The following is a 16,804-nucleotide window of genomic DNA, read 5'->3' on the forward strand; positions in this document are numbered from 1 at the left end:
TGTAACCTCATTTCTCGCAGGGAGGCAACTGCCAGAAGGTCCTCAGTGCTGGACCTCAGTATCTGGGCTGAATGATGAGGGTGGAGACACTCCTTCAGGTATACGGGAATATTGTGAAGCTCCTTGACACTGACGGGAGGCGGGTGCCACTACCAAGAAGGCCCTCTGCCTGGTTCCCTGTAACCTCACTTCTCATGGTGAGGGAACCACCAGAAGGCCCTTGGAGCTGGACCTCAGTATCCAGCCTGAACGATGGGGGTGTAGATGCTCCTTCAGGTATACTGGGCAGAGGCCGTTTAGGGCTTTAAAGGTCAGCACCAACACTTTGAATTGTGCCTGGAAACATCCTGGGAGCCAATGTAGGTCTTTCAGGACTGGTGTTATATGGTCTCGGCAGCCGCTCCCAGTCACCAGCCTAGCTGCCGTATTCTGGATTAGTTGCAGGTCCATAAATGACCATATAGCATATATTCAACACAAAAACCAGTGACAATTTGTTGTTGACAAAGGACAGCTGGACATAGAAAGGGCCCCATTACCTTCAGTAGCTGAGGGCCTCATCAAACCTAAATCTGGCCCTGGCCGTTGGACTGAACTATTCTTAAAATTTGAGCAGGGAGGTCACAGGCCCCCCCTGCCACATATTATTTCACCGGTCAGCTATACTGGCGGGGGGTGGGGCTCCCTCATCATTTTATAGTGCAATATCTGCTTTTCACGTTGTACTGTGGAGCTCACCATGTACTGAATGAAAAAGATCACACCTCCCGGTTCTGGTGAGAAGCTGAGAACAATGTTTTGATAAGTGACTGGCATGCTTTTAGCGGGAGAAAATCTTTCAAAGTCCGTTAATGTCACTGAGACTACAAACAATGCGAATGGTCTACAAATTGCCCCTTTAGGAGCACTGAAAGGTCAATTCCCTTCCCTCCCACAGAAATGGCACTTGTCTTGCATTTTTATTGTACATCATTGGATATTGGCTCTTGAGAGTAATTTTTGACCTTTTGAAATGCTCTCCGTTAGTATGCTAAGGTCCATTGGTCTGCATTTTCAACCCAGCTAAATTGCTCAAACCGTTCTGGTTACCGTAAATTGAGCTGAAAAAACACCCTTGGCAACTCCAAGCCCTAAACTCCTATTCTGAAGAAACTGCCGAGCCATAAACACCTGTTCTCTGAGGGAAACGTAATAGAAGGCTGAGATATTATTATTGGCTTGTATTGTGTACCTTGTTGCCCAGATAAGAAGGCGTGGTAACTTCTTTTTCTAATTTTTATAGAAATTCAAAGTTCAAGTCGTCAGCTTCCTGTGGAGCCACACACAGAGCAAGGTGAGAGACTGGAAAACGAGGTTTGTCCGGTTTGAACAAAATGCGTGTCACAGACTTGGCACGGCTCCTGATGCTGTGTGGTCAGGTGGGAGTGTTCAGGGAGGCAGGAGAGGGTATATTGTTTAATAATATCCTTCCCAACTTGCGTTAACAAATTCTGTGATTTAGCAGAGTAACATTCCCCTTTTTAAACTTACACAGCGGATAGGTTTGCCAGGCTTGCATAAGCCTTTAAAATAAGTTTCCTGGTAATTCCTCATTTATTCCCTCCTAAAAAGAATAGAAGGGACGCGGGTGGCGCTGTGGGTTAAACTACAGAGCCTAGGACTTGCCAATCAGAAGGTTGGTGGTTCGAATCCCCGTGACGGGGTGAGCTCCCGTTGCTCGTCCCTGCTCCTGCCAACCTAGCAATTCGAAAGCACGTCAAAGTGCAAGTAGATAAATAGGTACCACTCCGGCGGGAAGGTAAACAGTGTTTCCGTGCGCTGCTCTGGTTTGCCAGAAGTGACTTAGTCATGCTGGCCACATGACCCAGAAGCTGTACGCCGGCTCCCTCGGCCAATAAAGCAAGATGAGCGCTGCAACCCCAGAGTCGGTCACGACTGGACCTAATGGTCAGGGGTCCCTTTACCTTTAAAAAGAATAGATACGACACAGTCTTGTATAAAAGTATAAAAGAGTTTTCACACATTCTGTTCACAGATGGATCCCAGCAGGCAGACTTAAGTTACAAAATATATAGACCTGGAATCTATCCCAAGGGGGAGATAGTTCCTTTGTCCTCCCAAGAGAGCATCTCAGGCTGATGCTTCTTCAACGAAAGCAAAATGGAGAAGAGAGAGAGATGTGGTTGTCAGCCCTGTGCTTTTGATACATGCACAGGTGAGGTCATGCCCACCTCTGGTCACATGTAGAGGGAGTTTGTCCCAGCCCAGGAGGAAGCAGGAGGTTAAACTACTGGCTGGACAAACACCCCTCTTCATGTCTAAACATGTCCACTCTAGGAATGTTGTATTTGACTGCTCTGTGTTTCACACCCCACAGTGGCCAGGGAGGAATTCACCCCGGGCTGCACAGTGCCAGCAGACGCCACACTGAGCATCCCGGGTGGGTGAATTTTGCATTGGGAAGAGGCCTGATTGGCCTCTCCTGATGTGACAGTTGTCATTCATGCAACGTGTGACATCAAGCCCACATGCGTCATATGTGTGATGTACACACACACACAACCAGTGTCAGGCGAAACTCCGCACCTGTGCTTCTATGCTAGTGTATACATTTATATGTTTTGGTTTGCAATGCTACTTCGGTAATGAATTGGACCTGTGATGGCGCACTGCTTCTTGACATATGTTTTCCATTCGTGGTGTGTTTTTGTTCTGCACTTTAAATCTAATGCGTGTGAAGAATGTTAAACTGTCAGACACAGCAGCTAAATCCAGCACTGCATCTTGGAATAGTTACAGGGCAGAAAAGAACTCTTAGAGGCTCCCCGGCACTTAGAAACTTTGGTAATTAAGTAGAAATAGCTTAGATAAATAGATAATCACGTCAGCATGACCCCTATTTGTGTTCTTATTTTTTAAAAATGTCCTCTGTATTTCTTTTTGACTGCTGCTAGTCAACTTAAAAGGTAAAGGTAAAGGGACCCCTGGCCATTAGGTCCAGTCGCGGACGACTCTGGGGTTGCAGCGCTCATCTCGCTTTATTGGCCAAGGGAGCCAGTGTACAGCTTCCAGGTCATGTGGCCAGCATGACTAAGCCGCTTCTGGCAAACCAGAGCAGCACACGGAAACGCCGTTTACCTTCCCGCCGGAGCGGTACCTATTTATCTACTTGCACTTTGACGTGCTTTCGAACTGCTAGGTTGGCAGGAGCTGGGACCGAGCAATGGGAGCTCACCCTGTCGTGGGGATTCGAACCGCCGACCTTCTGATCAGCTAGTCCTAGCCTCTGTGGTTTGACCCACAGCGCCACCCGCGTCCCATCTATTCAACTTACTCAGATTTTAAAAGGTGGAGTGCCATTCACAGTGGTGAGCAATTTGAAGGCGTGCCTTCAAATGCCCGCTTTCCTCTTTTCCCTGCCCAGGCAAGATACTTTGAGACCGGGCCTATATGTTACCCTTCCTATGGAGATCAGCATCTCATGGGTTTTCAACGCTTTAGTAATGTCCTTTGGTGCAAATCGCTATAACTTTACCCACTGGCGGCCCACATTTGCTGGCTGGAACTGCGAAAGTCGTGGCACGAGTCCCCTGATTTATGTTTTATCTCAAATAAATGATGCAGCTGGTTGGTTTTTTTGTGTTCTTTTTTCTCTTGTTTTTACTGTTTTATTTTGGATTCAATGTTTGTAATTTTTGTTGTAATTTTGCAATGAAAAAAAATCAAAAAAATTTTTTTAATGATGCAGCTGGAAAACAGTTACCTTGCCAAGTCCCATGGTGAGGGTCAGGTATAGACAGGGATAGGGAATCTGTGGACTCCGCCTCCCAGCAGCCTCAGCCAGCATGCCCAATGGTCAGGGGCGATGAGAGTTCTAGCCCCACAATTTCTCAAAATCCCTACCTGGTAGAGATGAACTGTTGTTTTGAACTGCTCAGCTGGATTTCCATGTACAGTGGTACCTCAGGTTACATACGCTTTAGGTTACATACGCTTCAGGTTAAGAACTTTGCTTCAGGATGAGAACAGAAATTGTGCTCCGGCGGTGCAGCAGCAGTGGGAGGCCCCATTAGCTAAAGTGGTGCTTCAGGTTAAGAACAGTTTCAGGTTAAGAACAGTTTCAGGTTAAGTACGGACCTCCGGAAGGAATTAAGTACGTAACCTGAGGTACCACTGTAATGCTACACTTCTCCACCAAGGATGAAAGCAATGGCCTGCATTTTGTGTTCCCATCTGCATTTTTTATTGGCTGCAGGGGCGGAGGAAGGGGGTGCGGTGGGGGTGGGTCAACCATGTGTCACCACTGAGGGGGGGTGTGACAAAATGGCGGGAGGCACTCACCGTGGGGCCTGCAGTACGCCCAAGCCACGCATCTCTCCTGGGAGTGACATGGTGGTTTGGGTGCCCACAGGCTCTGGGCTGCCCCAAACGGTCTGTCCGCTGCCTCCCCCTAGCTATAGGGTGGCTGAGTGGGAGGAGGCAGGCAGACTCCTTGAAGGCCCCGCGGGCTGCTGGCACACACGCTACCCCAGGCACCCAATCAGCTTGCTCTGCTGCTGATTGGCTGCTTCAGTTTAAGCAAGGAGTTTCAGGTTTGATCCCTGTAAAGGACAGCTGCATATTCCTGCATTGCTGGGGGTTGGGCTAGATGATCCTCAGGGTCCCTTCCGACTCTCTGACCTCATACCACAGGGATGTATGATGTGATTGTGACTTCTTTTGTCTCCAGGATCCACTTGTAGCCACATCGGCATACAAATCTCTCTCTGAATTTAGCTCAGAAGAACACATCATTCTCCATCTTCCCGAACAGGTACACGTCCCTCCCTCCCTTCAAACGTAGAGGAAAAGTGATTATTTGTCAGAAATGCAAAGAAAGGCTGTGTTGAGATAGGCTCATATTTCCATGCATGGTGGAGTTGCACGTTGGTCTACACCAGGCATGTCCAAGAGGTAGATTGCAATCTACTGGTAGATCACGGGGTGTTTCTGGTAGATCTCTGGCCCCTCAGCGATCTCCTCCCTCCCAAAAAAAACCCTCAGCAACAACTTTGTCTTCCAAAAAAAGCTCAATAACTTTGGTCTATCCAACAATAATGGGTAGATCACTGCCAGTTTGTTTATACTGTGAGTAGATCACAGTCTATTGGGAGTTGGACGTCCCTGGCCTACACCTTTGGGGAAAGGCGTTTTGCGTTTTTTCCAAAATTACGCAGCAATCCTTTTCTTGCCTTGTTATCCTCAGACTCGAATTTAAACAATAACACAGAGATTTAGTATTTTTCCTGTTACAGTATTAGCAGCCCAATTAACAATAGCTCGATACTGGAAACAACCTATAGAAATCCCCATTGAAATCTGGTTAAATAATATTTGGAATGTGGCTCTTATCGGAACGCCTTGCAGAAGGGCAATTAAAGACATTTCAGGGATAGACACTTTTGACAAGACTCGGCTTATCTTCTTTTGCTTTATAAATGAGACGGAAGATACTTTTATTCCACCCACAACGCAAAAATCTCTGTGGAGATGATACTTGAATTGATAATGTGTAAATAAACATATTGTTTGTCTACTGTGTATTGCATATGAAACCTTATACAGTCATACCTTGGTTTTCGAACAGCTTAGTTCTCGAACGTTTTAGCTCCCGAACACCACAAACTCAGAAGTGAGTGTTCCGATTTGTGAACTATTTTTGGAAGCCGAATGTCCGACGCGGCTTCTGCAGCTTCTAATTGTCTGCAGGAGCTTGCTGCAGCCAATCAGAAACCGTGTTTTGGTTTTTGAATGTTTTGGAAGTCGAACAGACTTCCAGAACAGATTCCACTCTGCCTTCTCGCTATGAGGGAACCGCCAGAAGACTCTCGGAGCTAGACCTCAGTGTATGGGCTGAACGGTTGGGGGTGGAGACGGTCCTTCAGGTCCTTCCTTTCATAAAGAAAAGAAAATATGTATTTGTTTAATTGATGTCTTGCCCTTGCTTGGACTCTTAACTAATGTCCGCTTGCCCCATTACTTCCTTGCTCATACAGGCAAGACCAGAATTGCCCCAACCAGAAGAGGTGGATATCAATGAAGAGGAGGAAGAGGAAGAGGAAGAGAAAGAGGTGGATCTCTCTGTTCCTGGTGCCTCCTATATCAAATTGTTGATGCTCACTCCTCCTCCAGTTCTACCAGGTATAATGCATGCAGAAAGAAACTGATTTCTGGCCAGACCTTTGTATAACATTGCTTCCCTTCTGAGGAGTTCCTTAAAATTGCTGCTAAGTGATGAGAAGCAGGTGCCAGGCATACAAATAAAATACGATATGATAATCTTTATTGTCATTGTTCCATACAGAACAATGAAATTGAAAAAATCTACATCAGACATTCAAAAACCAACAAGCCTGCTATCCCAGCTATCCCTGCCTGGTTAGCCCCCTAAAAACTCTGATACCCCATAATTTAATACAATATACTCCCATAGAGACTACCGTAAAGGTAAAGGGACCCCTGACCATTAGGTCCAGTCGTGCCCGACTCTGGGGTTGCGGCGCTCATCTCGCTTTACTGGCCGAGGGAGCTGGCATACAGCTTCCGGGTCATGTGGCCAGCATGACTAAGCCGCTTCTGGCAAACCATAGCAGCGCACGGAAACGCCGTTTACCTTCCCGCCGGAGCGGTACCTATTTATCTACTTGCACTTTGACGTGCTTTCGAACTGCTAGGTTGGCAGGAGCAGGGACCGAGCAACGGGAGCTCACCCCGTCACGGGGATTCGAACCACCAGCCTTCTGATTGAGAAGTCCTAGGCTCTGTGGTTTAACCCACAGCGCCACCCGCGACTAACTTACACAGCGTTTAAAACCAAAATCGCATTTGAATAGAAACTGTTTCTCAGACGGCTAGTCCTAGTCTTTATAACCCTGTACCTTCTTCCAGAAGGCAGAAGCTGAAAGAGATCATTTCCGGGGTGCGCACTATCCTGCACTATCTCTGCAGCTTTCTTATGGCACCTGGAAGCATAGATTTGATCCAAGGTGGGAAGAGTGCACCCAATTATTCTCTCCGCAGTCTTTACAACCCTGGACAGCATTGTTTTCCCCCTGACCTTGCATCTCCCAAACCACACACACAGACCAAATGTTGTAGTAAGCAGTCATCTTCTATCTCTGACATTGGGGGCAAATGGCTGGAGATGGTGGAGCTTACCTTTGCAGATGCATCTAATGGACCAAAACAAAATGGTAGCATGATAGACCTCGGTCTGCTCCAGTGAGCGGGTTCTGAAGCTGTTTTCCTCTAAATGGCCAAAGCTGGATGTTACTAACTGTAACCAATGCATTCCTTCTGACATTTGCAGGTGTGCTTATATTCCTTTACCAGACTGTGACATTTTTATACAGCTAATGAGTTAGCCTCAAAGAATGAACGCAGAATACATAAAATTTAACGAACCTGGGCAAAAGTCTTCAAGAATATATGCTATATCGTGCTGAAAGCTGGTTGGAATGTTTGGGAGAGGAAGCCCAGGATTTTTCTCTTTAAATTATGCAGAAGTGTAAGCTAACAAAGTCTCTTTTGAGGTGTTAAGCTGTGCAAATTGCCCAGCATGCAGGCAAAAAGATGACAATGCAAGATTCACGTACTGTGTAGACGAAAATGGCAAAATTTGTAAACAAGCTATCCTGCAACACAAACCTACGCTTTCTTCTCTGGTTGTGTTAAATAATTTTTTGTCTCTTTAGTGGATCCTGCATTCTATTTGTAGGAGAGTTTCCCTACTTTCTTGTTAAATATTGAAGCCATTTTCATTATACTTCCTGCTGGCTATTATACACTCATATTTAAAGAAATGTAATGGAGGGAAACTGAGAACATATTGGTGGGCGAGAGGGAGAAAAGATGAGGAAGGACTGGGGATAAAAATCGAAAAGTGTTCCAGAGTCTGTTAATTGATTCTGCGACACTTTGCATGTTTCTGGTTTCCCCGAGTGAGCATGTGAATGCTCTTTTATTCCATGTTTAGCAGAAAACCCAGTGCTGTATTTGGTACAGGAAAAACCTGCATCAAAGCCACAGGGCTAATTTGAAACAGTTGTTATAAGCTCCCCTTTCGAGGAGAGCAGGGAGCAACAACTTTTCATTGTATAGTAAAAAGCGCTAGCGGCCTGTTAAACCGACCAAGCGTTGCCAAACTTTGGCAATTCATGATAGCGAAAGAGTAAACCTGCTGTGGGCTCTCTCACTAATTTGTCTGTGCTACTACATTTTACTTTCTGAAGTGTCTTGGCATGTTGAGAATTCTTTACAACTGTAGCAATGAACTCTGAGAGCGGGTTTTTTTAATATTAAAAACAACCTTTATTATACATCTGTTTACATTAATTTACATATAACTTAGACAATACACACAGTTCACATCACAACACCGACACACCATAAACACTAACTTCCGATTATTCTCTTTGTGCTGTTTTATACTTTGTTGAACTATACACATTTCATTCTTCTTATTTTACTTTCTCATTTAGCATCAGTAAACTTTTGTTCTATACATTCTCAGTACAGTGGTACCTCGCAAGACGAATGCCTCGCAAGACAAAAAACTCGCTAGACGAAAGGGTTTTTGGTTTTTTGAGCTGCTTCGCAAGACGATTTTCCCTATGGGCTTGCTTCGCAAGATGGAAATGTCTTGCAAGTTTGTTTCCTTTTTCTTAACACCATTAATACAGTTGCGACTTGACTTCGAGGAGCAACTCATAGAATGCGGTGTGGTAGCCTTTTTTGAGGTTTTTAAAGACTTTGGTGATTTTTGAAGCTTTTCCAAAACTTTCCGACACCGTGCTTCGCAAGACAAAAAAAATCGCAAGACGACAAAACTCGCGGAACGAATTAATTTCGTCTTGCGAGGCACCACTGTATTCCAAGATTTGTTCTAGTCTCGGAGAGCGTTTTAAGGTATTTGATCAATGTTACCTATCATATTTACAGGGATGCGGGTGGCGCTGTGGGTTAAACCACAGAGCCTAGGACTTGCCAATCAGAAGGTTGGAGGTTCAAATCCCTGCGATGGGGTGAGCTCCCGTTGCTCGGTCCCTGCTCCTGCCAACCTAGCAGTTCGGAAGCACGTCAAAGTGCAAGTAGATAAATAGGTATCGCTCCAGCAGGAAGGTAAACGGCATTTCCGTGCGCTGCTCTGGTTCGCCAGAAGCGGCTTAGTCATGCTGGCCACATGACCCAGAAGCTGTACGCCGGCTCCCTCGGCCAATAAAGCGAGATGAGCGCCGCAACCCCAGAGTCGTCCGCGACTGGACCTAATGGTCGGGGTCCCTTTACCTGTACCTATCATATTTGCTGAGTATCGGTCACCATTTTTGGATGGTTTTGTTTGTAAGTGGCAAGAATCCTCATGGAGGTGCTGGCAAGGCTGCTGTGTTGGCCAAGGAAAAGGTCGCTCTTGCTCCCGTTGTTCCATACCAGTGGCCAAACAAAGAGTGCATTGACCAGCATAGAAAGCAGCTTTGGCTGTTTGTTTTTCCTTCCAAGTTCGAACATCTGACACCATTTATTGAAGGTTTCCCGAGGTGACGTTTTGAGCGGGAGGCGAGCGTGGAACTGCAAAGGCTTCCCCGGGAGTTACAGAAACCGTGACCTTGGAGCTGTCAGCTGAATATGGAGTTACCAGTTATGTCAGCACAACATTCCCGGATAATGGCCGTGGTTCTACGCTGGTTGGGTGGTTCTGGTTTCCTCAGTCAATCACCTTTTGTTTTCTTTATGTCTGCCCCGTTCTCTCCCCTTTTCACCCTCCCCTCAAGCGTTTGAGGAGTTTGCAGCATCGCTCGTGAAACAGGAGATGGCCAGCATGCCTCGTGGAATATACCATTCTGCACTGAGAGGCGGTGCTGTCCGGTCGGACCAAGGGAAGACGGTGTCAGGCGTGCCAAGCTTTATGCTGAAAATGTACGAGAGAAACAAGCAGCCTGGACTGAAGCCTGGCCTCGCAGGTGAGATTTCCCTAGAGAGAGATGAGAGACCTTCATGTCGTAGTAGAATATCTCAGAATGGGTGAATGACACGTTTTCCGGGTTTTTTTACATGCCGCTCCGTTAACAAAGTGTCCTCAGGGTAGCTCGTAAAATGAAAGCAGCAATTAAAAAAGAAACACAATAAAATGTGTGCTGGAATAGCTGTAAGGATTCACAATTAAAATAGCTCCTAAGAGCCAAAGTGAGATTAAAAAGAGCAAAGAGTGGAGGACAGAAGAACAGAACTGAGAATAATTGTTAAAAGAAAACTACAGCAAGATTTAAAAACATGGACAAAAGGAGATATATGCCCAATGTCATAAAGATATAGAAGTACAGTGGTACCTCAGGTTAAATACGCTTCAGGTTACATATGCTTCAGGTTACAGACTCCGCTAACCCAGAAATATTACCTCGGGTTAAGAACTTTGCTTCTGGATGAGAACAGAAATTGTGCCGCGGTGGCAGCGGGAGGCCCCATTAGCTTAAGTGGTACCTCAGGTTAAGAACAGTTTCAGGTTAAGAACGGACCTCTGGACCTCCAGAAGAAATTAAGTTCTTAACCCGAGGTACCACTGTAGCTGATTGTCGTGCCTTTGTGGAGAAAAGTATCAGGGGCATTTGGAGAAAGATCTCCAAAATTGATCTCAGGGTCCAGATCCATGGGAAGAGGAAATCCTTCAGGTATTGATATCTTCACTCTCATTTCTATACTGCTTTATATTTTAAAGAACAAATCTCAAAGCGGGTTAAAATGCATGGAAACATCAAACAAAACAATCCAGAATCAGACAAATTCTAGCTTAAAAAAAATATCCAAGTGATGTTTTGCTTTCCCCAGTCGAGTTGCAATCCAGAGACAGCTCCACATGGTCACAATTAGGCCCACGCCAGTCGCAAAACGCACCTGGCACCTGGCTAATTTCTAACATTTTTTTAAAGCAACACTTTCACATACAAACCAGCAATGAATCCCATTTCACTGTGTTCACTCTTAAGTTATCCACCTCTTAATTCCATCATTCCTTTTTAACATCCGCACCTCGGAATAAATTTGGCAGGTTCGAGAATCATGCATTTATAGCCTGAATGGAATTGAATGGAATCAAGGACCTCAGTAATGTTATTTTCACATCAGCCCCCCCCCCAGCCTGTCTCTTACATACATATTTTTCTGCTGCTCAGGTGGCCACTGGCATCCAATCACAGCTGTCTGGTTATCTTAACACTCAGTGTTTAAGCGCCTGGCAACTATTGCATGCAGCCAGCGTATGGGAGAAGTTTCGACAGGGAAAGCCAACTTCTCAAACTCCCGCTACATATCGCGGCCAGCTTAAATTCCATGTGCTGGAATTCCCTTCTGTGCAGAAAGGAGAGCCAGGCTACTGAATAAATGAGCCTAAGCTAAGCACCAAAGCTGTGAAGTTGTGAGGGAGCAGCTTACCCCTTGATACAAGCAAAGGGAGGAACTCAGGTCCTGCGGTTTTGTCTGCTTGAAAAGGCAGCTCGGGGCTCACCTGAGACAGGGTCTAACCAGCACTTGCAGCAGCCCAGTGTAGAAGCCGACTTCTCCTGAAATAAACCAGAAGCTGCTTTTTCCTTTTCCGGGAATGAATTTTTAAATTTCTACAAAATTGCATTCTTTCTTCCTTTTTTCTTCCAAAAATTTTATTGGTTTTCATAATATTATAAACAAACAAACAAACACACAAGACAAACAAACATAACAAACATAAATCATAGCCTTATTGAAAATTACAGTTATTAACTTTGTTAAGTGACTTCCTCGCTTCCCCTTGGTTGAATTTCATCCTAAGCCTATTAAGTATCTGCAAGATATTCTCAGTTAACTTAACTTAACAAATTTAATCCATTCTTCCTGATATTCCTCCTCCTCCTCCTGATCGCGGACTCTTCCGGTTAGGTCGGCTAGCTCCGAAAAATCCATCATCTTCATCTGCCATTCTTACACTGTTGGTAATTCTGCTGCTCGTATTTTGTTAGCTAAAAAGTGGAAAACCCAAGAACCCAAGAATTACAAAATTGCATTCTTTCGATTCTCGAACCTCAGTATTCTCTGTTTTGCAGTCATATTAAAACACGACTGAATTGTTCTAAGACGTCTTAGTGCATGTACATCTGTAATATCTCCCTTTAGCCGGCATATTGCTGAGTTACGATCTCCCAATCCACGTGGGGAAGGATGGAAAGGCTATCAGCCGATTTCTAGCCAGTAGGGGACGCAGTTTCCACCAGATGTTGATTGCTCTCCTCCACGAGGTAAGCCCTGCAGCTTCCCTTCCGCTTGTGTAGCCGTTCTGCTTTCTTCCATTCCCCCAACCTGAGTTTGCATTTGCCCTTTGCTCTAATTAGGAAATGGTAGCTGCAAGCTGTGTGTGGTGCTGTAATTTACTCTTAATTAAGTAAACTTGCTGCGAAGAACAATTAAGGAGAACAGGACGTATAAATACATCTAATAAAATGCACTCTGCTCCGAAATGTTTTCTCCAAAGTTTGCCGGAGTAAATCAAGGCTGACGTTTCCCCTTCAACTCTGCCTAATCTGGTTACAGTCCTGTCAGATTTGGGCTTGTCTGAGAAACAATTAGGGGATTGGAACCTGGGGAGTGACCTCTACTTCCTTGTTACTGTAATAATAACGCAGCATATCTCTTAATTGTTCCCAGCGCCCTGGGATATTGCATTAATGTAGCTGATTTTGTGTATTAAAGGTTTTGTAAACCAAAGCTTTAATCTCCTGTAGGAAATGTGAGGTGGGGTCAGGGGCAGAAGGAATTAGAAATGAACGTCCAATTAATCATTGTAGAATATAAGCGCAGCCTTGTTATCAAATATTTTCATTAAATAGAGCGTTTATAGCTCTTTCGGCCACTGATCTTCAGAAGCTGCAAACAGCAGGAACGCAGCCAAGAGAGAAACCTGTATGAGCGAGTGCAGATCGGTCGGCCTTTCTCTAAAAGTGCATTAAAGTGAATGTGGTTGCATTATAACATTATGGGCAGTGGCGTATTTGGGGTCACACACCATAGATAAAGATGAAGGGGCACGGGTGGCGCTGTGGGTTAAACCACAGAGCCTAGAACTTGCCGATCAGAAGGTTGGCGGCTCGAATCCCCGCGACGGGGTGAGCTCCCGTTGCTTGGTTCCTGCTCCTGCCAACCTAGCAGTTCGAAAGCACATCAAAGTGCAAATAGATAAATAGGTACCGGTCCGGCGGGAAGGTAAACGCGTTTCCGTGCGCTGCTCTGGTTTGCCACAAGTGGCTTAGTCATGCTGGCCACATGACCCGGAAGCTGTACGCCAGCTCCCTTGGCCAATAAAGCAAGATGAGCGCAGCAACCCCAGAGTCGGCCATGACTGGACCTAATGGTCAGGGGTCCCTTTACCTTTACCTTACCATAGTTAAAGGGGATGCGATCGTTTATATCTGTTCTGGCATTTGTGAGACATCCTCAGTGGCAAAACATGAATATTTCTTCTGTGTCATGGAGGGGCTCTTTCTGTGAAGGGTTGTATTGAAAGCTCAGTACAGTGGTACCTTGGTTCTCGAATTTAATCTGTTTCGAGAGTCTGTTCGATTCCCGGAACGGTTCGGAAACCAAGTCGCAGCTTCTGATTGGCTGCAGGAGCTTCCTGCATACAATCAGAAGCTGCGGAAGACATTTGGCTTCCGAAAAACGTCCACAAACCAGAACACTCGCTTCCGGGTTTGCGGCATTTGGGAGCCAAGCCATTTGACTACCAAGGTACCACTGTATATCGAAACTGCCTTCAGGATGAAGCTATATTCCGGAAGCTAAGCAGCTCCAGTTCATTATTCCCTTGATGCCCATTTGCCTCTATCCATGTAATGGGTACTTTGAAAGGCAATTTAAAAATTATTGGAGACCGGTTGGGTGCATATGGAGCCTGAACTCAAGCTGAACCCAAGGGCAGAGCTCTCTGGAATGGACCCTAATGAATTATGGGTAGTACCCCTTAGACGGGGCTTCCTCAACCTTGGCCCTCCAGATGTTTTGAGACTACAATTCCCATCATCCCTGACCACTGGTCCTGCTAGCTACGGATCATGGGAGTTGTAGGCCAAAAACATCTGGAGGGCCGAGATTGAGGAAGCCTGCCTTACACGTTAGACGTCGCATGGCCGCTACTGAAAATAGGAGCCCCATGTCTTCATTGTCTTCTCTCTCGGCCAAAATACACAATGTGGGAAATCTGGCCATTCCCTCACCATTGGCTGCTGCTTGTGGTGGTTGTGAAAGTTGCATTGCAAAGATGGTCCTGCATTGACTGTGAGAGGAAGGAGAAGAGAGTCGGGGCAATGACAGTCATACATCTTCTGCGATGTCTAGCTCGAGCTCACCTCAGCCAGATTTTTGTAAAATACACTGGACGCTCAGGTTGCGAATGTGATCCGTGCGGGAGGCACATTCGCAACCCACAGCGCCGCATCCGCGCACGTGCAGGTCACGATTTGGCGCTTCTGCGCATGCAGAAAGCACAATTTAGTGCTTTTGTGCAAGCGCCGAAACCTGGAAGTAGCCCGTTCCGGTACTTCCAGGTTCGGCATGGTATGCAACCCGAAAACACGCAACCTGAAGCATCTGTGACCCGAGGTATGACTGTAGTCCCGATACAAAGCAGGATGTGTCCCTGTTCATATTTTGACATGGAGGACTGCACTGGTGGAAAGTATTTATGCACATCATGAGTTATGGTTGCTCTGGCTTTCTTTGATGCGCTCTGCAAAATGAGCATGGCTGTGCTGCAAGAGCCATGGACTCTCTGCCTGACCTTGTTGTTCTTCAGAGCCACCCTTGATTTTTGTCCCAAAGGCAGAAAGCTCACATGAAATGTGTAACCACCTTATAATGGAACGGGTTCTAAGCGCTGTGATTATTCCACGCACTTAAGAGCGCACATATGTGTTTCTTCACTCTCTGACCCTTCCTTCCTTCCTTGGTGTCATGGTTTATATTTATACTTCCTCTTGCTTTTCTCTGAGGTTCAGAAGACTTCAGAGAATTTATTATTATTATTAATAATGCAATCACTGTTTCAAACACAGAACTGGAAAAGTTCCTTATTTCAAGAAAACACAGATAAGGCTTATTTTGCTTATTACAGCTGTTCTTTCCTGTGTTAATTAATTATTCCCACTTCTTGTTTTTGTTGGATTGGTATTTTGAAGTAGGGTATTTAAGCTGAATTCCAAATGCATGCAATTTTTTTTTAAAAAAGCAATATATATATATATATATATATATATATATATATATATATATCTCAGTGTGCTTCTTTTAAACACTTCAGTGCCCAAACCTCTTTGAAATGTAGATATAATATTGGGTTGGTATGGACATCAAATGATGTGCTTAATTCTAAAAATGCTTAATTTGAAACATACTTGGTGTGCGGAATATTATTCCCCAGCGCCTGACTTTGTATGTCTGTAGAATGTTAAACATTCCCAAGAAAAGAAAAGAAAAACTGGCTTAGCTAGTACATGACATGCAGAAGAGCAAAATGTCTATAGGGATTATGAAAGGAATCCAAACATGTGGAGAAACAGAAATGCACTGTTGGAACTCCGGAGCAATGTTTAATTTTGTTATACAAATCTCCTTGGGAAATATGTTCATGGTTATTGAGTATAAAAGTTTTCTTAAGCATCACAGAATCCAGCACAGCACCATTCCTACATCCAGGCAGCCTTGAAGGCAGCATCTCCCAAATTCCTAAACAGCACCTTGTCCTGTGGAATTTAGCCCTCAACCAGGTTGCATTGGGGAGTGTCTGGCTCCCTCACACAAATGAACAAGTTGACCATAGTTGCTGTCTTTGTATACGGCAGCCCAAATAGTAGTAGTAGTAATAATAATAATAATAATAATAGCAACAACAACAATAATAATTTATTGTTTATACCCCGCCCATCTGGCTGAGTTTCCCCAGCCACTCTGGGCAGCTCCCAACAGAATATTAAAAACACGACGAAACATTAAACATTAAAAACTTCCCTAAACAGGGTTGCCTTCAGATGTCTTCTAAAAGTCAGTTAGTTGTTTGTTTGTTTGACATCTGATGGAAGGGCTTTCCACAGGGCAGGCCCCACTACTGAGAAGGGCCTCTCCTTGGTTCCCTGTAACTTGGCTTTTCGCAGTGAGGGAACCGCCAGAAGGCCCTCGGAGCTGGACGTCCGGGCTGAATGATGGGGGTAGAGACGCTCCTTCAGGTATACTGGGCCGAGGCCGTTTAGGGCTTTCAAAGTCAGCACCAACACTTTGAATTGTGCTTGGAAATGTACTGGGAGCCAATGCAGGTCTCTCAGGACCGGTGTTATATGGTCTTGGCGACCACTGCCAGTCACCAGTCTAGCTGCCGCATTCTGGATTAGTTGCAGTTTCCGGGTCACCTTCAAATGTAGCCCCACGGAGAGCGTGTTGCAGTAGTCCAAGCGGGAGATAACCAGAACATGCACCACTCTGGCGAGACAGTCTGTGGGCAGATAGGGTCTCATCCTGCGTACCAGATGGAGCTGGTAGACCCTTTGAGGGATCTCTAGTTTCAGCTCCACGATGCTCAATGTGCAATGTGGGCTTTACTTACAAGCAACCCGTGTGCCAGGAGGCCCCACCTACTGAATACACGTCTCTCCCATCATTTTAGGGATCCTGGGGCCAAGTAATCATTTGAGCTGAACCAATGTGAATAAACAAGGGCGGAACAGAGAGCACATGCATATCCTCCAAAGTTTTGGGATGGGTA

At 45.4% G+C, this 16,804-nt stretch overlaps 1 protein-coding gene across 1 annotated transcript in view; it reads left to right on the forward strand.

The window, feature by feature from the left end:
• FOCAD (focadhesin) overlaps window positions 1-16,804 on the forward strand; it is a 127,894-nt gene that overhangs the window by 64,849 nt on the left and 46,241 nt on the right. The window contains exons 17-21 of the mRNA XM_028712104.2: window positions 1,283-1,333; window positions 4,730-4,813; window positions 6,036-6,180; window positions 9,807-9,995; window positions 12,175-12,296. Of these exons, the coding sequence (XP_028567937.2) occupies window positions 1,283-1,333; window positions 4,730-4,813; window positions 6,036-6,180; window positions 9,807-9,995; window positions 12,175-12,296 (591 nt within the window). The remainder of the gene's footprint in view (window positions 1-1,282; window positions 1,334-4,729; window positions 4,814-6,035; window positions 6,181-9,806; window positions 9,996-12,174; window positions 12,297-16,804) is intronic.

This window comes from Podarcis muralis, chromosome 17 (genome assembly GCF_964188315.1).
Source record: "Podarcis muralis chromosome 17, rPodMur119.hap1.1, whole genome shotgun sequence".
NCBI lineage: Eukaryota > Metazoa > Chordata > Lepidosauria > Squamata > Lacertidae > Podarcis > Podarcis muralis.